Consider the following 12,471-nt stretch of genomic DNA (forward strand, 5'->3'; position numbering starts at 1 on the left):
GGTGGACTCTAGGCCGGTGAAGGCGTTGTCGCAGACATTCACTACCCAGGCGTTGACGGGGCATAGGACAAGGGACGCAGCGACGATGGAGAGAATGGCAGACTTCATCTTGCTATCTCGGTATTTTGCTTGGTTGTAGGTGAATTGGATTTTCAGGATGTTGGTATGGAGGAGGACAGTAGGAAGAAGTGGAAAACAGGAGTACCGACTTATATAGGGCAACGACCATGTTAGTCACGCAGAACAACACATAAGGCCCACCATTACACTTCGTAAGCATTGTCGCGGTGTCTTGCCCGATTGCCGGTAAGGCGTGGTGGTATTTGCTTTTTGTGTCTGAATTGTCGCCTGTGGTAGATGCAGAAATAGAACAAAGACCTTTTCAAGCCTCCTGGCTAACCCACAAGCATAATACCAGTCCAGTAGTATTCCTCGGCCAAGCGCGGCTGATGCTGGCTGCAGTAGCCAGGCTGCCTAACGTCGATCTGCAGGATTTGTCTTGCTGCAGATGAGCTGGCGAAAATCAAGCTGCAGCAGAAGGGGAGGCAGAAGAGGAGGCAGCAGGAGCAGGTTAAGTCCAATTAAATAGTATTGTGTGCTCCGAATGTAGGTTGTCTCTTAATGTCTACAAAATCATCTGGCTCTGGATTGGGGCGAACAGCCATCCAAGACACAGTTCTTGTCTATCACTTTTGTAGCAGCGCAGGCATTAGATATTCAGCCGCTAAGCAAGGATACAGCATTCACAGCATTTCTAGCAAATGGTATATATGAAAACCAGGGGCCGACGTGTGTCATCCACGATATGTTGTTGCCGCCCTATGATAAACGGTCAATGGTTCGGGCGACAGCATTTGTCGTGGTTGGCGTCTTGCGTGTTGGTGTCTGCTCTGATCTAGAAGTTTCCAGCAGGTAACTACTTGGTAGTTCGTTACACGTCACTGATCTGTTATTGAACTGCCCGCAGTCAGTACACAAGCCAACGACAAGTTACCACTTAATCCCGGGTATCTGCTAGTTTAGCTGGAGCAAAAGACAAGAACTAACCTGGAATAGGGATTTCCCGGGCTACTTCCGCAGCTGGTATATACGCCAGAAGCTCCTTGGCATACGCAGCCGCGGTTGCCGAAGCGTAGCGTTGCCATTGATCATTTTTATGAGAATCGGCGTAGTCACAGATCCCTCGGATCATAAGACACGGAAAGTTGCTTATTAGGGTGCCTGCTTCCGTCTCCATGCAGATACAATCATCCCCAACCTCAGCGACAATCCGGTCGCGCGTAGCAGCGTCTTTGACGGGTGTGTTGCCGGACGCGATAATCCCATAGTGGATCTCAGGCCTAGTCTTGTCTCGAGGACCGCGTTGAACCTCACTACCTACATCACACCCACCGCAGTCAGGGCCTGGGATGTGATCGCAAGAAGCATTGAAGAGACGGTCATTCTCAAAACCCTGGTGAGTATAGCCAGGATCTTGATTAGGAGTTTTTCTCATCTGTGGGTTCTTCATCAACATCTCCTGAAGGAAGATAGGCACCTTGGAGCCTTTCTGCTCGTGAGCCGCCTTGATTCTGGTAAGCGCGCTGAGGAAAAGACCTGGAGGCAGTCCAATGAAGCTTTTTTGCACACACTCATCACCCATGCTTGCCTTCACCAAGTCGTAGTGGCAGACGGTTCCACGGGGCTGGCCCACGACAATATCACCTAGCCGGATATCCCAACCCTTGTCCGGCCGAGCGATACCGCTGCCGATGCCAACCCATAACCAGAACCTGATGGATGGCAGAGAGGCAACTAAACTTAAGAGCGTGACCGTAGCTACTTTGTAGACTAATTTGTAGACATCGGGCGCTAGAGAGGCAATGACGAGGTTGTGTTCCCCAATGCAACCCCATATATAAATGTTCGTGTCGGTCTCATTTGTGCTAAAGCCGTTTGGAACTGCATGGATCTCATCAAGCATTGCTTCGGCGGCGGCCCGCTCAATTGGAAGAGGAGAGATCCACCCTATCGTATAGTCCTCGTGTTGCAAGCGATTTGTGCGAGGAGGCATCTAGAACCATTAGATCAGCGGTCAAACGTAAACGACATAGTAAGGGTATAATCTCGGACCTTGAACTATACGGGTTCGATGTCTCCGATGGACGGAGGGACAAAACTAAGAAGCTCCTTAGCATAGGCTGCTGCAGTCGCAGCGGCAAAGCTCTGCCAGGCTCTGTTCTTGTGCGAGTCAGCATAGTCACAGATTCCGCGGATCACGAGGCACTGCGTGTCATTTATAAGGCCGGCATCTCCGATTCCAAAGCAAAGAGCCCCTAACTCCTTTTGCAACATGTCCCTCGTCCCGCCATGCCTCACCACCTGGTTCCCCGATACAACCAAGCCGTAATGGATAACAGGCGAAGTTCCGTTTCGAAGGCCTCGCGGTACCAACTTGGTTCGGTCGCAGTTCGCACAATTCCCCCCCCCTTCGACGTGTTCGTAGGTAGAATCGAAGAGCTCATCGACCGCTGGTGGAGGCATCCACTTTTTCGGCCCCTGGGCTTGGAGCTCGGAGAGAACCGAAATGATGGGACCGTTGTGTTGGGTATGTAGGGCCCGAAGGGTATCCACCGCTGTTAAAAGCGTCTGGGACGGTCCACGCAGAACTGCCGTCCTCGCAAATCCGCCGTCTGCCACAGTCTTGCCACGATCGAGTTGAATTACGCCTGGAGAAGATTCGTTCGGTGTGCTTACGACAACGTCACCAAGGCGGATATCCGTGGTTCTGGAAGGCATGCCGCTCGCAATCCCGACCCAGAGACAGGCCTTGATTTCTGGAAAGTTAAACCTCAAATAGTCCACGACTGTGCTAGCTGTGGAGCAGATGACAACATTATGTGGACCAATGCTACCCAGTTCATAGATATTGCCGTCATAGTCATGGTGGAAAAGCGGGGGATGTATCTCGTCTAGGACAGCAACAGCTGCTTCTAGCTCAACGGGAGTGGCGCAGATCCACGCTATTGAAAAATCGCTGGTTTGCAAGCGCTTCACGTCGGAGGGTATCAACTGTCAAATTAGTTTATGCGACGGCCAAAACGGGACAAGAATTGTAGGGTATATGATATCCGACCTTGGACTGTATCAAGTGGTCAATGAAAGGGTCACTATTGGGGTCATAGTCGCAATTATGCCCAAAAGTCCAACCCCTTAGGAGCTCGGACCAGCTCTCTGATGCCGGCGGCAAAACCTCAGTGGCCTCTAACACGCCTTTTGGGGGATCGTCGAATAGCAAAGAGACCGCCGCAAGCTCATCGTCGACCCTTTCTTCAAGGGTCAAGTGGGAGACTTGTTTAGCAGAGCTTTCTGCGTCCACACTTTCTTTCTCCGGCAGTGATAGGAGTGCTAGTCTTTCCAAATGGGATGCGACATGATCCCGAATTTCTGCGTACACCTCTTCTGAGAATTGCATGACTGCAAGATTGCTAGCGACAACGTTGGCCCTGTCGTCTATTTCCGACAACGAGAAATCGCACAGCGGGCAGAGTAATATGTCGCCTAACTCCGCGCCCAGTGCGCGATTGAGGAAGCTGCATAAATGAGCGAAAACGTCCGGAGATGGTCGGCAACCTTTCTTTACCACGTTTTGTAGTTCATGTCGTGGAATAGCTTCCTCATGCTCATTTAACAAGTGCTGCTCGAGTTCTATGGCTGTTTCAAAGAAAAGATCTTCATGACCAACAACCTGGCAAGAGTAGCGTGTTGTGTGCGTCCACCTCATATGGTCAATCCACTCCTCAGTTGTTTTGAAGTACGGATAGGCCAAAGTACAGTCATCGAATAAACACACATAAGGTTCCAGGTCTTTCATTACGTGTCGTCTCCATTGATGGTCCCGTGTAGTGCCTCTGCCTCTCAACTCATCTTCAATGACGTGATAACAAAACGGGCATTGAGTCTCAGCAGCGGATTTAGGAGCCGGAGGTATATCTAGTTCGCCCCGACGCTCGACTGCTGATGCAGTTATCCCGGATATGACGACTGATTTGGCGTATGTTGATGGAGAGACCTCCTGCATGGCCGTAGCCTCAGTCCCGACCTGGGTCGCGGCGGGTCCATTTTTGGCATCATTTTTGGGTCCTACCACCACTTCGCCGTCCGTGACTGTAGGGATGACAATAGCTTCTGGGGCATTACTGTTTGGGAGCATATGCTGTTGAGGTGCAGCAAACAAACCATCAACCCCCCGTTGGAGTTTCTCCTGGTGGCTTTGACAATATAACAGTTTCTGCCTTCTGTACAAGGCAGCGTCGACGAGCCTGTTATGTAGTGGAGACCAAGGTAGTAGCCCGCGATGTTGAGGATTCTCCCGCAGACGGCTCAGCTGCCATTCGACATGCGACTGGAGTTCGGACAGATCCAGGGGTGGATCTTTGTTCTGAACATAACGGAGGACGCGCTCTCGCTCGTTTTTTGGACCCGCGCCTGGTCGCCGAATAATCGATGTAATCCGGTACAAGCGGGAGATAATTTCTTGGATGTCATGCAGCGTGTCATGGTGGTCATTGCGCCCATCACTTTCAGCCTCTGAGTCTGTCTCTTCTTCTATGATCAGGGAAACAATGGATGAGTCTGAGTCTGAGTCCTCTTGGTTGCGGCCGGGATGGCGCTTGTCTATTCTCGCCTGAGAGGCATCAGGCGGTAATCGCAACTTGTTCGCTAGCTGTGTCAGTAAGCTTGTCAGCAGTCCACGAGCAGTCGGGTCGTTTTGTAAACGAAAGTCGGCTGAAGCTCGGTCGCTGGCGAAGATGCCCAAATTACCGGCCCAGACTTTGAAGCGGCTCTTCTGAGCTTCGAAGTCGGCTATCGCGGCCTTGCCTTCAAGTCGGAGGGTTTCTGGGGACGAAAACAATCGCGCACACTCTCTTGCGTGCTCCTGGATAGACATTTCTACTGATGGAATGAAGAAGGAAATGGACAAAAGTGACGTTTCCCCAGGTGAAGCGTCGCTGGTGTGAGCAAATGCCAATCAGATGCGCTAGGATGCATGCAGGGGGCGAAAAGAGCAAAGCAGCTTCAGCCTTGCCTTCCCAACCCTCATTCCCCCACCTTCCTAATTTGCCATTCATCAATCTTCACGGTTTGACGAAGGTCGCGTGTCTGACATAGCGAGAATTTCAGTCTCCTCCCTGCGACCATGGTAACTGGTGTTGAATGTGCAGGCTTAGTCCTCGCGGTCCTGCCTCTTTTTATAAGCACAGCAGAGGCTTACTCAAAAGGAGCGGAGACACTCTGGGGCGTGATTCTTCAATCAAAAGCAGACGAGGCCTTACAGGACTTTTATTGTGAATTTTATTGGCAAATTGGTCTGCTTAACGAACAGCTGAAGAGCATTTCAGACGCTCTCGCCGATCAGATACAGATTGATACCAATAATGACCCCCTTCCCTCGCAGCTCGAGTCATGGAAAAACAATCCCGCCATCAACAAAGCACTCATGGCATATTTGGGCTCTGAAGCGTCGTTTCGGAGGTTTGAGACGGCCACAATGAGCATCGTCAGGCTGCTAGGGCAGCTACTGCGTGAACGCAAGGCTACCTCGAAATCGCCACGAAAGGTACATCCAGCAAGCTATTGAAAGATTAATGGTAGGCTGATATCTTCAGAGTTCACTCACGCATGACGAACAAACCATGCACGACAGGCTCCAAGAGTTCACCGTCAACAAGGAGTCAGGAAAGACAAAAACTAGCTTTGCTGAGCGATTTCGGTTCTTCAGAGAAAAGAAACACCGCGATATCTCCTTGAAGAACCTGGGAATATGGAATAAGCGTCTTGGAAAGCTAATCGCAGACGCTGAAAATCACAACAGATTAACAAGAGCCCAGAGTGTATCCCAACCATCTGACATTCTACACACGAGTCCATTTCTACGGAGTCTTATCGGCTCTCCTGCGATAGTTCGTGAAGTGACCCGTGATCTATATGCTGCGCTATCCAGTTGCTGGGGCTGCAGCTGCCCTGGTGGACATGAGGCCAGGGTTTGCCTGAATGTTGAAGATGCCTTGGAACAGGGGGGAGCGGATATTCCTATAACATTTGACATGTTAGTCAATGTTGCAGAGGGGCCAAATATGGTCATGTGGAAGGAGGGAACCGTTCTTATCAAGCTAGCTAGGTGAGTTCGACGATTGCTTCTTCATATCCGGATCAACCTTAACCACTCTGTCAACAGCTCTGCTCGCCAGGACGATGACCTTAGGTTACAAAACATCTGTGAATCTCTCGGGATTTGTCTGGCTGGCCTCAGGTTACGCATCCTTATGGAACATATGGCTGGACAACACACATTATGGATGCTTGACACCAAACCTAGGCGGCTGTTCTTTATACCTGAGAATCCTGTACCCCTGAAAGACCTCCTAGATGATTTTTACATCATGACGCGAGCTCAGAAGTGCAAACTCGGCCTGATGGTCACTTACGCCTTGTTGTTGTTCCACGATAGCCCATGGGACGCAACTCCCTGGGACAAGAACAAGCTTTCATTCTTCTACAGAACTGTTGACGAACCGGACTATCTTCGACCGTTCATCACAACACGCTTCGAGCGAGGCAACACCGAGGTGGGCGCGCGAGGGGAGAATGTCTTCCACCGCAATTACAACATTCTCAGACTTGGCATCCTCCTGATAGAAATATTCAAGCAGTCAAGAATCGAGCGTTTCCGAACGCCCCAGGAGAGGAGGGAGGTACGCCCGGAAAACGAGGCCAACGTTGACCTTCGAGTTGCGTACCGCGTTGTAGAGAAAATGGATGACGTACCGTACCGCGCTGCAATCTGGTCTTGTCTGGATCTGGACTGGTATCCCCAGGGTCGAAGAGTGTTGCTGGAAGATTTGGCCGTGAGGAAGGGTATATATGAGCATGTGATAGAGCCCTTGAAACGGGAACAAGGGTTTGCATCTTAGTATTGTGCGCATAGTCTTGGGATCCGTTGGCTATCATTTGGGTGTTCTGGGCAGAAGATCAAGAAATTACATACAAGGTGGAGCGTCCCGCGTCCTCCCTCATATTGGCTTCGGCCTGTATCAACATCATGTACCGTTGGTATCTGCGTGTATCACAGCTTCAACATCCAGGCGAAAGAACCGTAGGTCTTACCTCCCACTGCTTATGCCTACCTCAAGCGCCAGAATCCCTCTACCAGAGACTCCTACCTGTTACACCATTTCTCAGTGGCTTGCAGTCAAGTCATTAGTGGGTCACCTGGCATCTGGACTGGACTGGCGAAGCCACAATAGCGATGCGCGGCACTCCAGTGATGGACTAGACCACGACCATCTGGTATATCTAATCGAGAACGTTCACCTTCGCCAACTCGACATCCGCCTCGATCAGACAAGTAGACGTTGTTGCCGGCGTGCCAACACCAACTAAACTACTAATCCTTACTTCTTTCTTAATAATATAGAATCCGTATTTGTGTCTTCCTGTCCTTTGTATTAACAGTATAAATCTCCGGTAAGATAGGCTTCTCCCCTCTTTCATGGTATATAACAGTGTAGTAGGCCTACGGAATAACCTTATATTTTATGATTATTTGACAACCTTAATTTTCCTTAATTAGCCAGGAATCAATCTTATACTATCTGACCTTACAATACTAAAGAAAGAGAAATACATATAGGGAAAAAAGGGCGTAGTATCGGATTGAGGTGCTCAGTCTCGCGCTGTCTCCCGACGACCTCGCTATACTCGTTGCTCGACTGTGGTGTCACGACCCGCTAGAATATTGAAGGATCTATCCTGATTGAACAAGGGCCAACCATGTTCTATATTGCTTCATATCAGCTAGGGCGAGGTCCATGAACCCACCCACCGCCGAAAACGGGCACAGCTTTGGGTCGAAAATATTCCAGATCAAAGCATGAACCCGGGTACTTACTGCCTGTTATGAGTATAAAATATAGTAGTATTTATACAGTAGCCGGGGGGAAAGAACCATATTAGCAGGACACATAAAAAAATATATTAGAGAATAGGTATGTGCTGTAGATGTCATTGATCAGTCGAACAAATTCCCCCGCCTATAGTCCTCGTCCTACAGGCTTTTGCGAGTATTGGTAGTTCTAAAACCAAGATATTTTGGAAGAAAGTATGCATAAAAATCATGACCCGAGTAAGTATTCCCTGGATAGCCTTGTTTTGGGCAAGGGTGGTTGCGACTACAAGAATAAGTTGATTTCTTTTTGTATTGTCTGGAAGACTGGAGACTTTCAGTCTGGTAGATTTGTAGGTGTCACTATAGAAACAGATTGGCAGTTGTTTAAACTTCAACGACTATCGGCCCGTCGTACGAGCACGTCGACACCGGGTTTGTCGTATCATCAGAACAGGTATAATTCTCATCCTCCCCAGAGAAGCTTACGCTCCCCTTCTCGGGAATTGACCCAGACACCCGTTCAAACTCGAGCGTGTACGAACGCAAGTTTGAACCTTGGTACCGAACAGCGTATTGGCCATTTTCACATGCGTCCTCATTAGGCGGTTCGATGGGGCCCCTACGGGCAGGAAGTTAGTTGGAATGACTAGTAGGGTAGGGTAAATTGACGGCTTACCACAAAAGGGTGCAGTTGGTCGGAGTATCATCTGGGTAGCTGATTGGGTCGTAGAGTGTAAATGAAATCTCGCTGGTGCGATACAAGCCTGAAATCCTGACGTTGTAGTTTGTGAGGAACAGGAAGCCGTCTCGGGCGACCAAGGTGGAGGGAAGTGCCAAAGCAGAGCTTGCTGTGAAGAGCGAGGCGATTGAGAACTTCATGGTGCCGTAGATAAAGAGATGGATGCAGGAACTCGTCTGTCTTTCAGGACTGACAATGGGAGTGCGGACGGGACAGCAGCCACTTTATACGCTGGCCCTAGCTTCAAGTACCTCCTCGGCACACATTGCTAAGTTAAGGTCCTCGATGTAACGCGCCCCTAAGTGGGACTGACTGTAGCGACATCAGCGTCTAGATCAAATACCTCGACAATTTCAGCCCATCGAGTCCAATCAACGTGCCGTAGTGTGGCAATGACTTCTGCAAGCGAAGTACATAGTTCAGCTCACCAACAGACTGCAACTCAAGCCCGCCAAGGACATTAGTCAAGCACAAAGCCAAGAGCCCAGCCATGCACCAGGATGAGACAAACGGGTTCGAGTAGACGCGTGATTTGCTAGGGCTGAGTGGCTGTACAATTGCAGCGCTCCATCTTCCCTCATTCGACTTGGGTGGGTAGCGAAGAATTCAGCCCCCAAATACCGAGGGTCGCAATGGACTTGGGCAATGTCTGTATCAGGCCGAGGACGAACACATCAAATCCGTGTCAAAACTGGCCGCTATTACGAGGATGGGATTCAAGGTCAATGTCCAGACATTGAACTTAGCAGCAAGCCTTCATATTCTACTTCGCTCCGTTGATGACCTGGGGTGCGCTTCCGTCCTCATGAATGTAGTGAGCTTTGCACCTGACAGGCTCAAAGCCAAGCATGACTCTGCATAGCTGAAGACCTTTCGGCAACAAGAAAGCTGATTTTGAGTCAGTTGTCCGAGTTGTCAATCTCAATTGTAAGTTGCACTTCAGTTCAGGCAATTAAGCCCGATGAGCCACGGAGGTGCGAGCTCCGGTGAGATTCAGAATTTCTAAGCGCGCTGAGGAAAGCAAGCAATCATCGAGATGAGGGCGGAAGAAGAATCTGAGTCGCTAACTCGGGGCTCTGTCGAGATATTAATACCTCCGAGCGAGCGATCGAAGGCCTTCGCGATATCCCCGATTAGGAAAGAGCAATTGAATGAGTGAATCGAAATGAAGGAACGATCCAAGCGATACAGGCGATTTTAGCTGGTGGCGGAGCGATGACTGGCCGATCCTAATACAGTCGGAAGATTGAATTTCTCCGTCACCGATGTCGGGGACGGTCCCAATGGAAATCACGTGATGGTATATCACGCTAATCGCGTTTAGTTACACTATCCCTCTTTAGGAATAGCGGTTAATGGCGGTTCCGAGACGGCTCCGAGCTCGTTGACATAGTTTATTTTCCATTCCACCCGACAGCTTCTTTCTGCGTGGTTGAGAACAGATATCACAAATATGAATACGGTATGCCTTCCACTGATTCAAGCCCATTGCACGACATTCTAACCATATCCGTACTAACCATTTATAGATCCGATCGACCTGGTGAGCGACCTTCTTGACAACTCCGGAGCATTCTTAACCACCATGAACCGCTAACATGGAATCAACCTATGTACAGGATAGGATGGGGCACGCTCTGCATCGGTAATGGACCCTCTATTCCCTCCGTGGCCTGCCGACCCTTCCACCAGCCAAAGCCGCACCGCCAAATATAAAGAACAGCAGCTAACAATCCCACTTCAACCTAGCCGGCGGTGGAGCGTACTACTTCGCTAAGAAATCAATCAACGCCGACCGTGCATCCAGATACGAAGCCGAGGTGAAGCGGAAAGCCCAGCTCGCCGCCATGGAAGCCGAGCACCGACGGCAGAGCACGCTGAAGAACGAGGCTATCGTGCCCCCGTCCGCAGCCCCGAGTTTTAAGCGTGCCTACGACACGCGGTTCCAGAATGCCTCAGATGATGTGGCATCGCCGAGTGAGGAGGCGAGTCATGATCCGGCCCCGACGCGCCATGAGCCTGAGACCGAGGAAGATAGGTTGCTTGAGAAGGGAAAGTATGAGGCTACGAGGCCGTTTCGGCCTCCCCCCGGGAATCGGTTGAGTTAGGTTCTTAATAAGGCATTAGTAGCTATGGTTTGACTACCTTAGTGGTCTGTACAATATTATGTATCTATCGAGGTGGTCGTTGCGCGCTTGAGTGTCCAAATTCAGCTGAGAAGCTCGGAGATGCTGATCACGCTCTGAAGATAATCTTTGTAGAATTCTAGATTTATTCATCCTATAGCGGTAAGTCCATGGTTTGGAGGACCCCATGACGCATGATATCTTCATCTTTAAAACAAACCTGGGCAAATGCCATATCCCAAAACATGGAAATAGAAGCGAACAACGCCAACTCCGTGACCCGGAAGCAACATCAAAAGACGCAAAATAATGTATACACCACACCCAAACGCCGCGGACGAAAAACCAGAGCACAGTCGTCACTGCGTTGATATCCGGAATCCGCACCCAAGAACCCCACCGGTTTGGAAACCGGTTAGATACTTCGGGATCAATTTCCGATGAACAATCTCAAGGTCCTTGGTGAATCAACGGGCATGGAAACAAAGGGGAGAATGCGGCCTACGAAAGATACATATAAGCAAGCCAGGAACATACATATTTCTCGTCATGTCTAAGGACGAGTTCAAGAACTCACTTGCTGTGGTTGGGATAGCCTTGGTTCTTCTCAGGCGAACTCTCGAGCGCCGGAGGGACGAAGGGAAGCACGACGGCAGAGACCAGACATGATGTTGTGATGAAGCGCAAGATGCGAGAGCTTTCTTGTGTCCGGTGGACATTATGGTTGTGTGGAAGGGAGTTCTTGCAGGCGGCTGCGAGTGGGGATGGTTTGCAGGGGTTCGGGATCACAGTAAAGGCGGCTTGCACGGAGAGAATAATAGTCTTGGGAAATAAGAAAGGGTCAAGGATCTGGAAGGGCCAGCTATATAACCCACAGCTTGTAGTTTACCGACCTAGTAGACGCTGGAGTCATGATTATAGACCCATGCCGTATGATGGGGGCTATTTGCCTATTGAGGCCGTGGAGAGGGCGGTACTGAAGACGGGGTTTCGGGGGTGGTTTTCTATGGAGATTTTCGATGGCGGGCAGGATGGAAGAGGGAAGAGTTATGAGTTGGGGGAGTTTGCGACGAGGGAGAGAGGGAGTATGGCGAGGTTTATTCAGAGTTTCTCCTCGCAGATCTAGGCAGATACAATAATGTCGGAATCATGTGAATGTATAATCTTCCAATTGCGAGTGCATGATGTTGGAGTCATGACTTTTATCAAATAGTGAGACTAAGAACGCCAGATGATATGCAAATTAAACCGAAACGCGAGACATAACAACATGGGGAATAGTTAAAACCTGCTAAAAGATGCTTTCAGACTACGCATTGCTAGGGTAGGCGACATTGTACGTGGGGACGAACTCCTCCTTGGTCGAGCTGACGAAGCGCGATAGCAGGTTTCTGTTCCCAGCCTTGTTTTTCGTGCCACTAGCACGAGTACTACTGAAAGGCTGCTGACCAATAATAGCACTAGTGCTCTTGAAGTTAATGTAGAAGTTACCAGCTGCGTTGTGTAGAGTAGGTGGAAGCGCTCATATTTCTAAGACTTGGCCCTATGCAGATTAGAATGCGAATCGCCTCCGGGTGTAGAGCGATGGACGACATTTTCAAGGCCTGCGTCTCGTGGTCTATTCACGGAAGCATTCTGTCGTCGTTCTCGCACCTGCATACTTTGTATGATGGTAGGGA

The 12,471-nt window shown here is 49.9% G+C and overlaps 6 protein-coding genes across 6 annotated transcripts; 3 read left to right on the forward strand and 3 right to left on the reverse strand.

Annotated features, from left to right (window-relative positions):
* Positions 1-979: 979 nt before the first annotated feature.
* BJX67DRAFT_149406 (ankyrin repeat protein) lies at positions 980-2,230 on the reverse strand. Its single transcript, XM_071024773.1, has 2 exons — positions 2,113-2,230; positions 980-2,053 (listed from the first exon to the last, which is right to left on the reverse strand). The coding sequence occupies exon 2, from the start codon at positions 2,051-2,053 to the stop codon at positions 1,043-1,045; it is 1,011 nt and encodes a 336-aa protein (XP_070884925.1). The 5' UTR covers positions 2,113-2,230; the 3' UTR covers positions 980-1,042.
* Positions 2,119-3,297, reverse strand: BJX67DRAFT_372851 (5'-methylthioadenosine/S-adenosylhomocysteine nucleosidase family protein; the record flags this gene model as incomplete). The annotated part of the gene is made up of 2 exons (XM_071031307.1): positions 2,119-3,002; positions 3,249-3,297. The coding sequence occupies 2 exons, from the start codon at positions 3,295-3,297 to the stop codon at positions 2,119-2,121; spliced, it is 933 nt and encodes a 310-aa protein (XP_070884926.1).
* Positions 3,298-6,160: 2,863 nt separating this feature from the next.
* BJX67DRAFT_356822 (uncharacterized protein) lies at positions 6,161-7,052 on the forward strand. The gene has a single exon (XM_071029435.1). It carries the CDS (start codon positions 6,306-6,308, stop codon positions 6,951-6,953), a length of 648 nt encoding a protein of 215 aa, XP_070884927.1. The 5' UTR covers positions 6,161-6,305; the 3' UTR covers positions 6,954-7,052.
* Positions 7,053-8,311: 1,259 nt separating this feature from the next.
* BJX67DRAFT_382333 (uncharacterized protein) lies at positions 8,312-8,806 on the reverse strand (the record flags this gene model as incomplete). The annotated part of the gene is made up of 2 exons (XM_071033227.1): positions 8,312-8,546; positions 8,604-8,806. 2 exons carry the CDS (start codon positions 8,804-8,806, stop codon positions 8,312-8,314), a joined length of 438 nt encoding a protein of 145 aa, XP_070884928.1.
* Positions 8,807-10,119: 1,313 nt separating this feature from the next.
* Positions 10,120-10,774, forward strand: BJX67DRAFT_382334 (DUF4748 domain-containing protein; the record flags this gene model as incomplete). Its single annotated transcript, XM_071033228.1, has 4 exons — positions 10,120-10,128; positions 10,196-10,209; positions 10,286-10,311; positions 10,416-10,774. 4 exons carry the CDS (start codon positions 10,120-10,122, stop codon positions 10,772-10,774), a joined length of 408 nt encoding a protein of 135 aa, XP_070884929.1.
* Positions 10,775-10,918: 144 nt separating this feature from the next.
* Positions 10,919-11,956, forward strand: BJX67DRAFT_356838 (uncharacterized protein). Its single transcript, XM_071029436.1, has one exon. It carries the CDS (start codon positions 11,469-11,471, stop codon positions 11,916-11,918), a length of 450 nt encoding a protein of 149 aa, XP_070884930.1. The 5' UTR covers positions 10,919-11,468; the 3' UTR covers positions 11,919-11,956.
* Positions 11,957-12,471: the final 515 nt, after the last annotated feature.

This window comes from Aspergillus lucknowensis, assembly GCF_044049455.1.
Source record: "Aspergillus lucknowensis strain CBS 449.75 chromosome Unknown BJX67scaffold_28, whole genome shotgun sequence".
NCBI classification, from domain to species: domain Eukaryota; kingdom Fungi; phylum Ascomycota; class Eurotiomycetes; order Eurotiales; family Aspergillaceae; genus Aspergillus; species Aspergillus lucknowensis.

Excerpts from the sequence above, each read along its gene's own strand:
- BJX67DRAFT_149406 (XM_071024773.1), bottom strand. The coding sequence starts at position 2,053 with ATGCCTCCTCGCACAAATCGCTTGCAACACGAGGACTATACGATAGGG.
- BJX67DRAFT_356822 (XM_071029435.1), top strand. The coding sequence starts at position 6,306 with ATGGAACATATGGCTGGACAACACACATTATGGATGCTTGACACCAAA.
- BJX67DRAFT_356838 (XM_071029436.1), top strand. The coding sequence starts at position 11,469 with ATGAAGCGCAAGATGCGAGAGCTTTCTTGTGTCCGGTGGACATTATGG.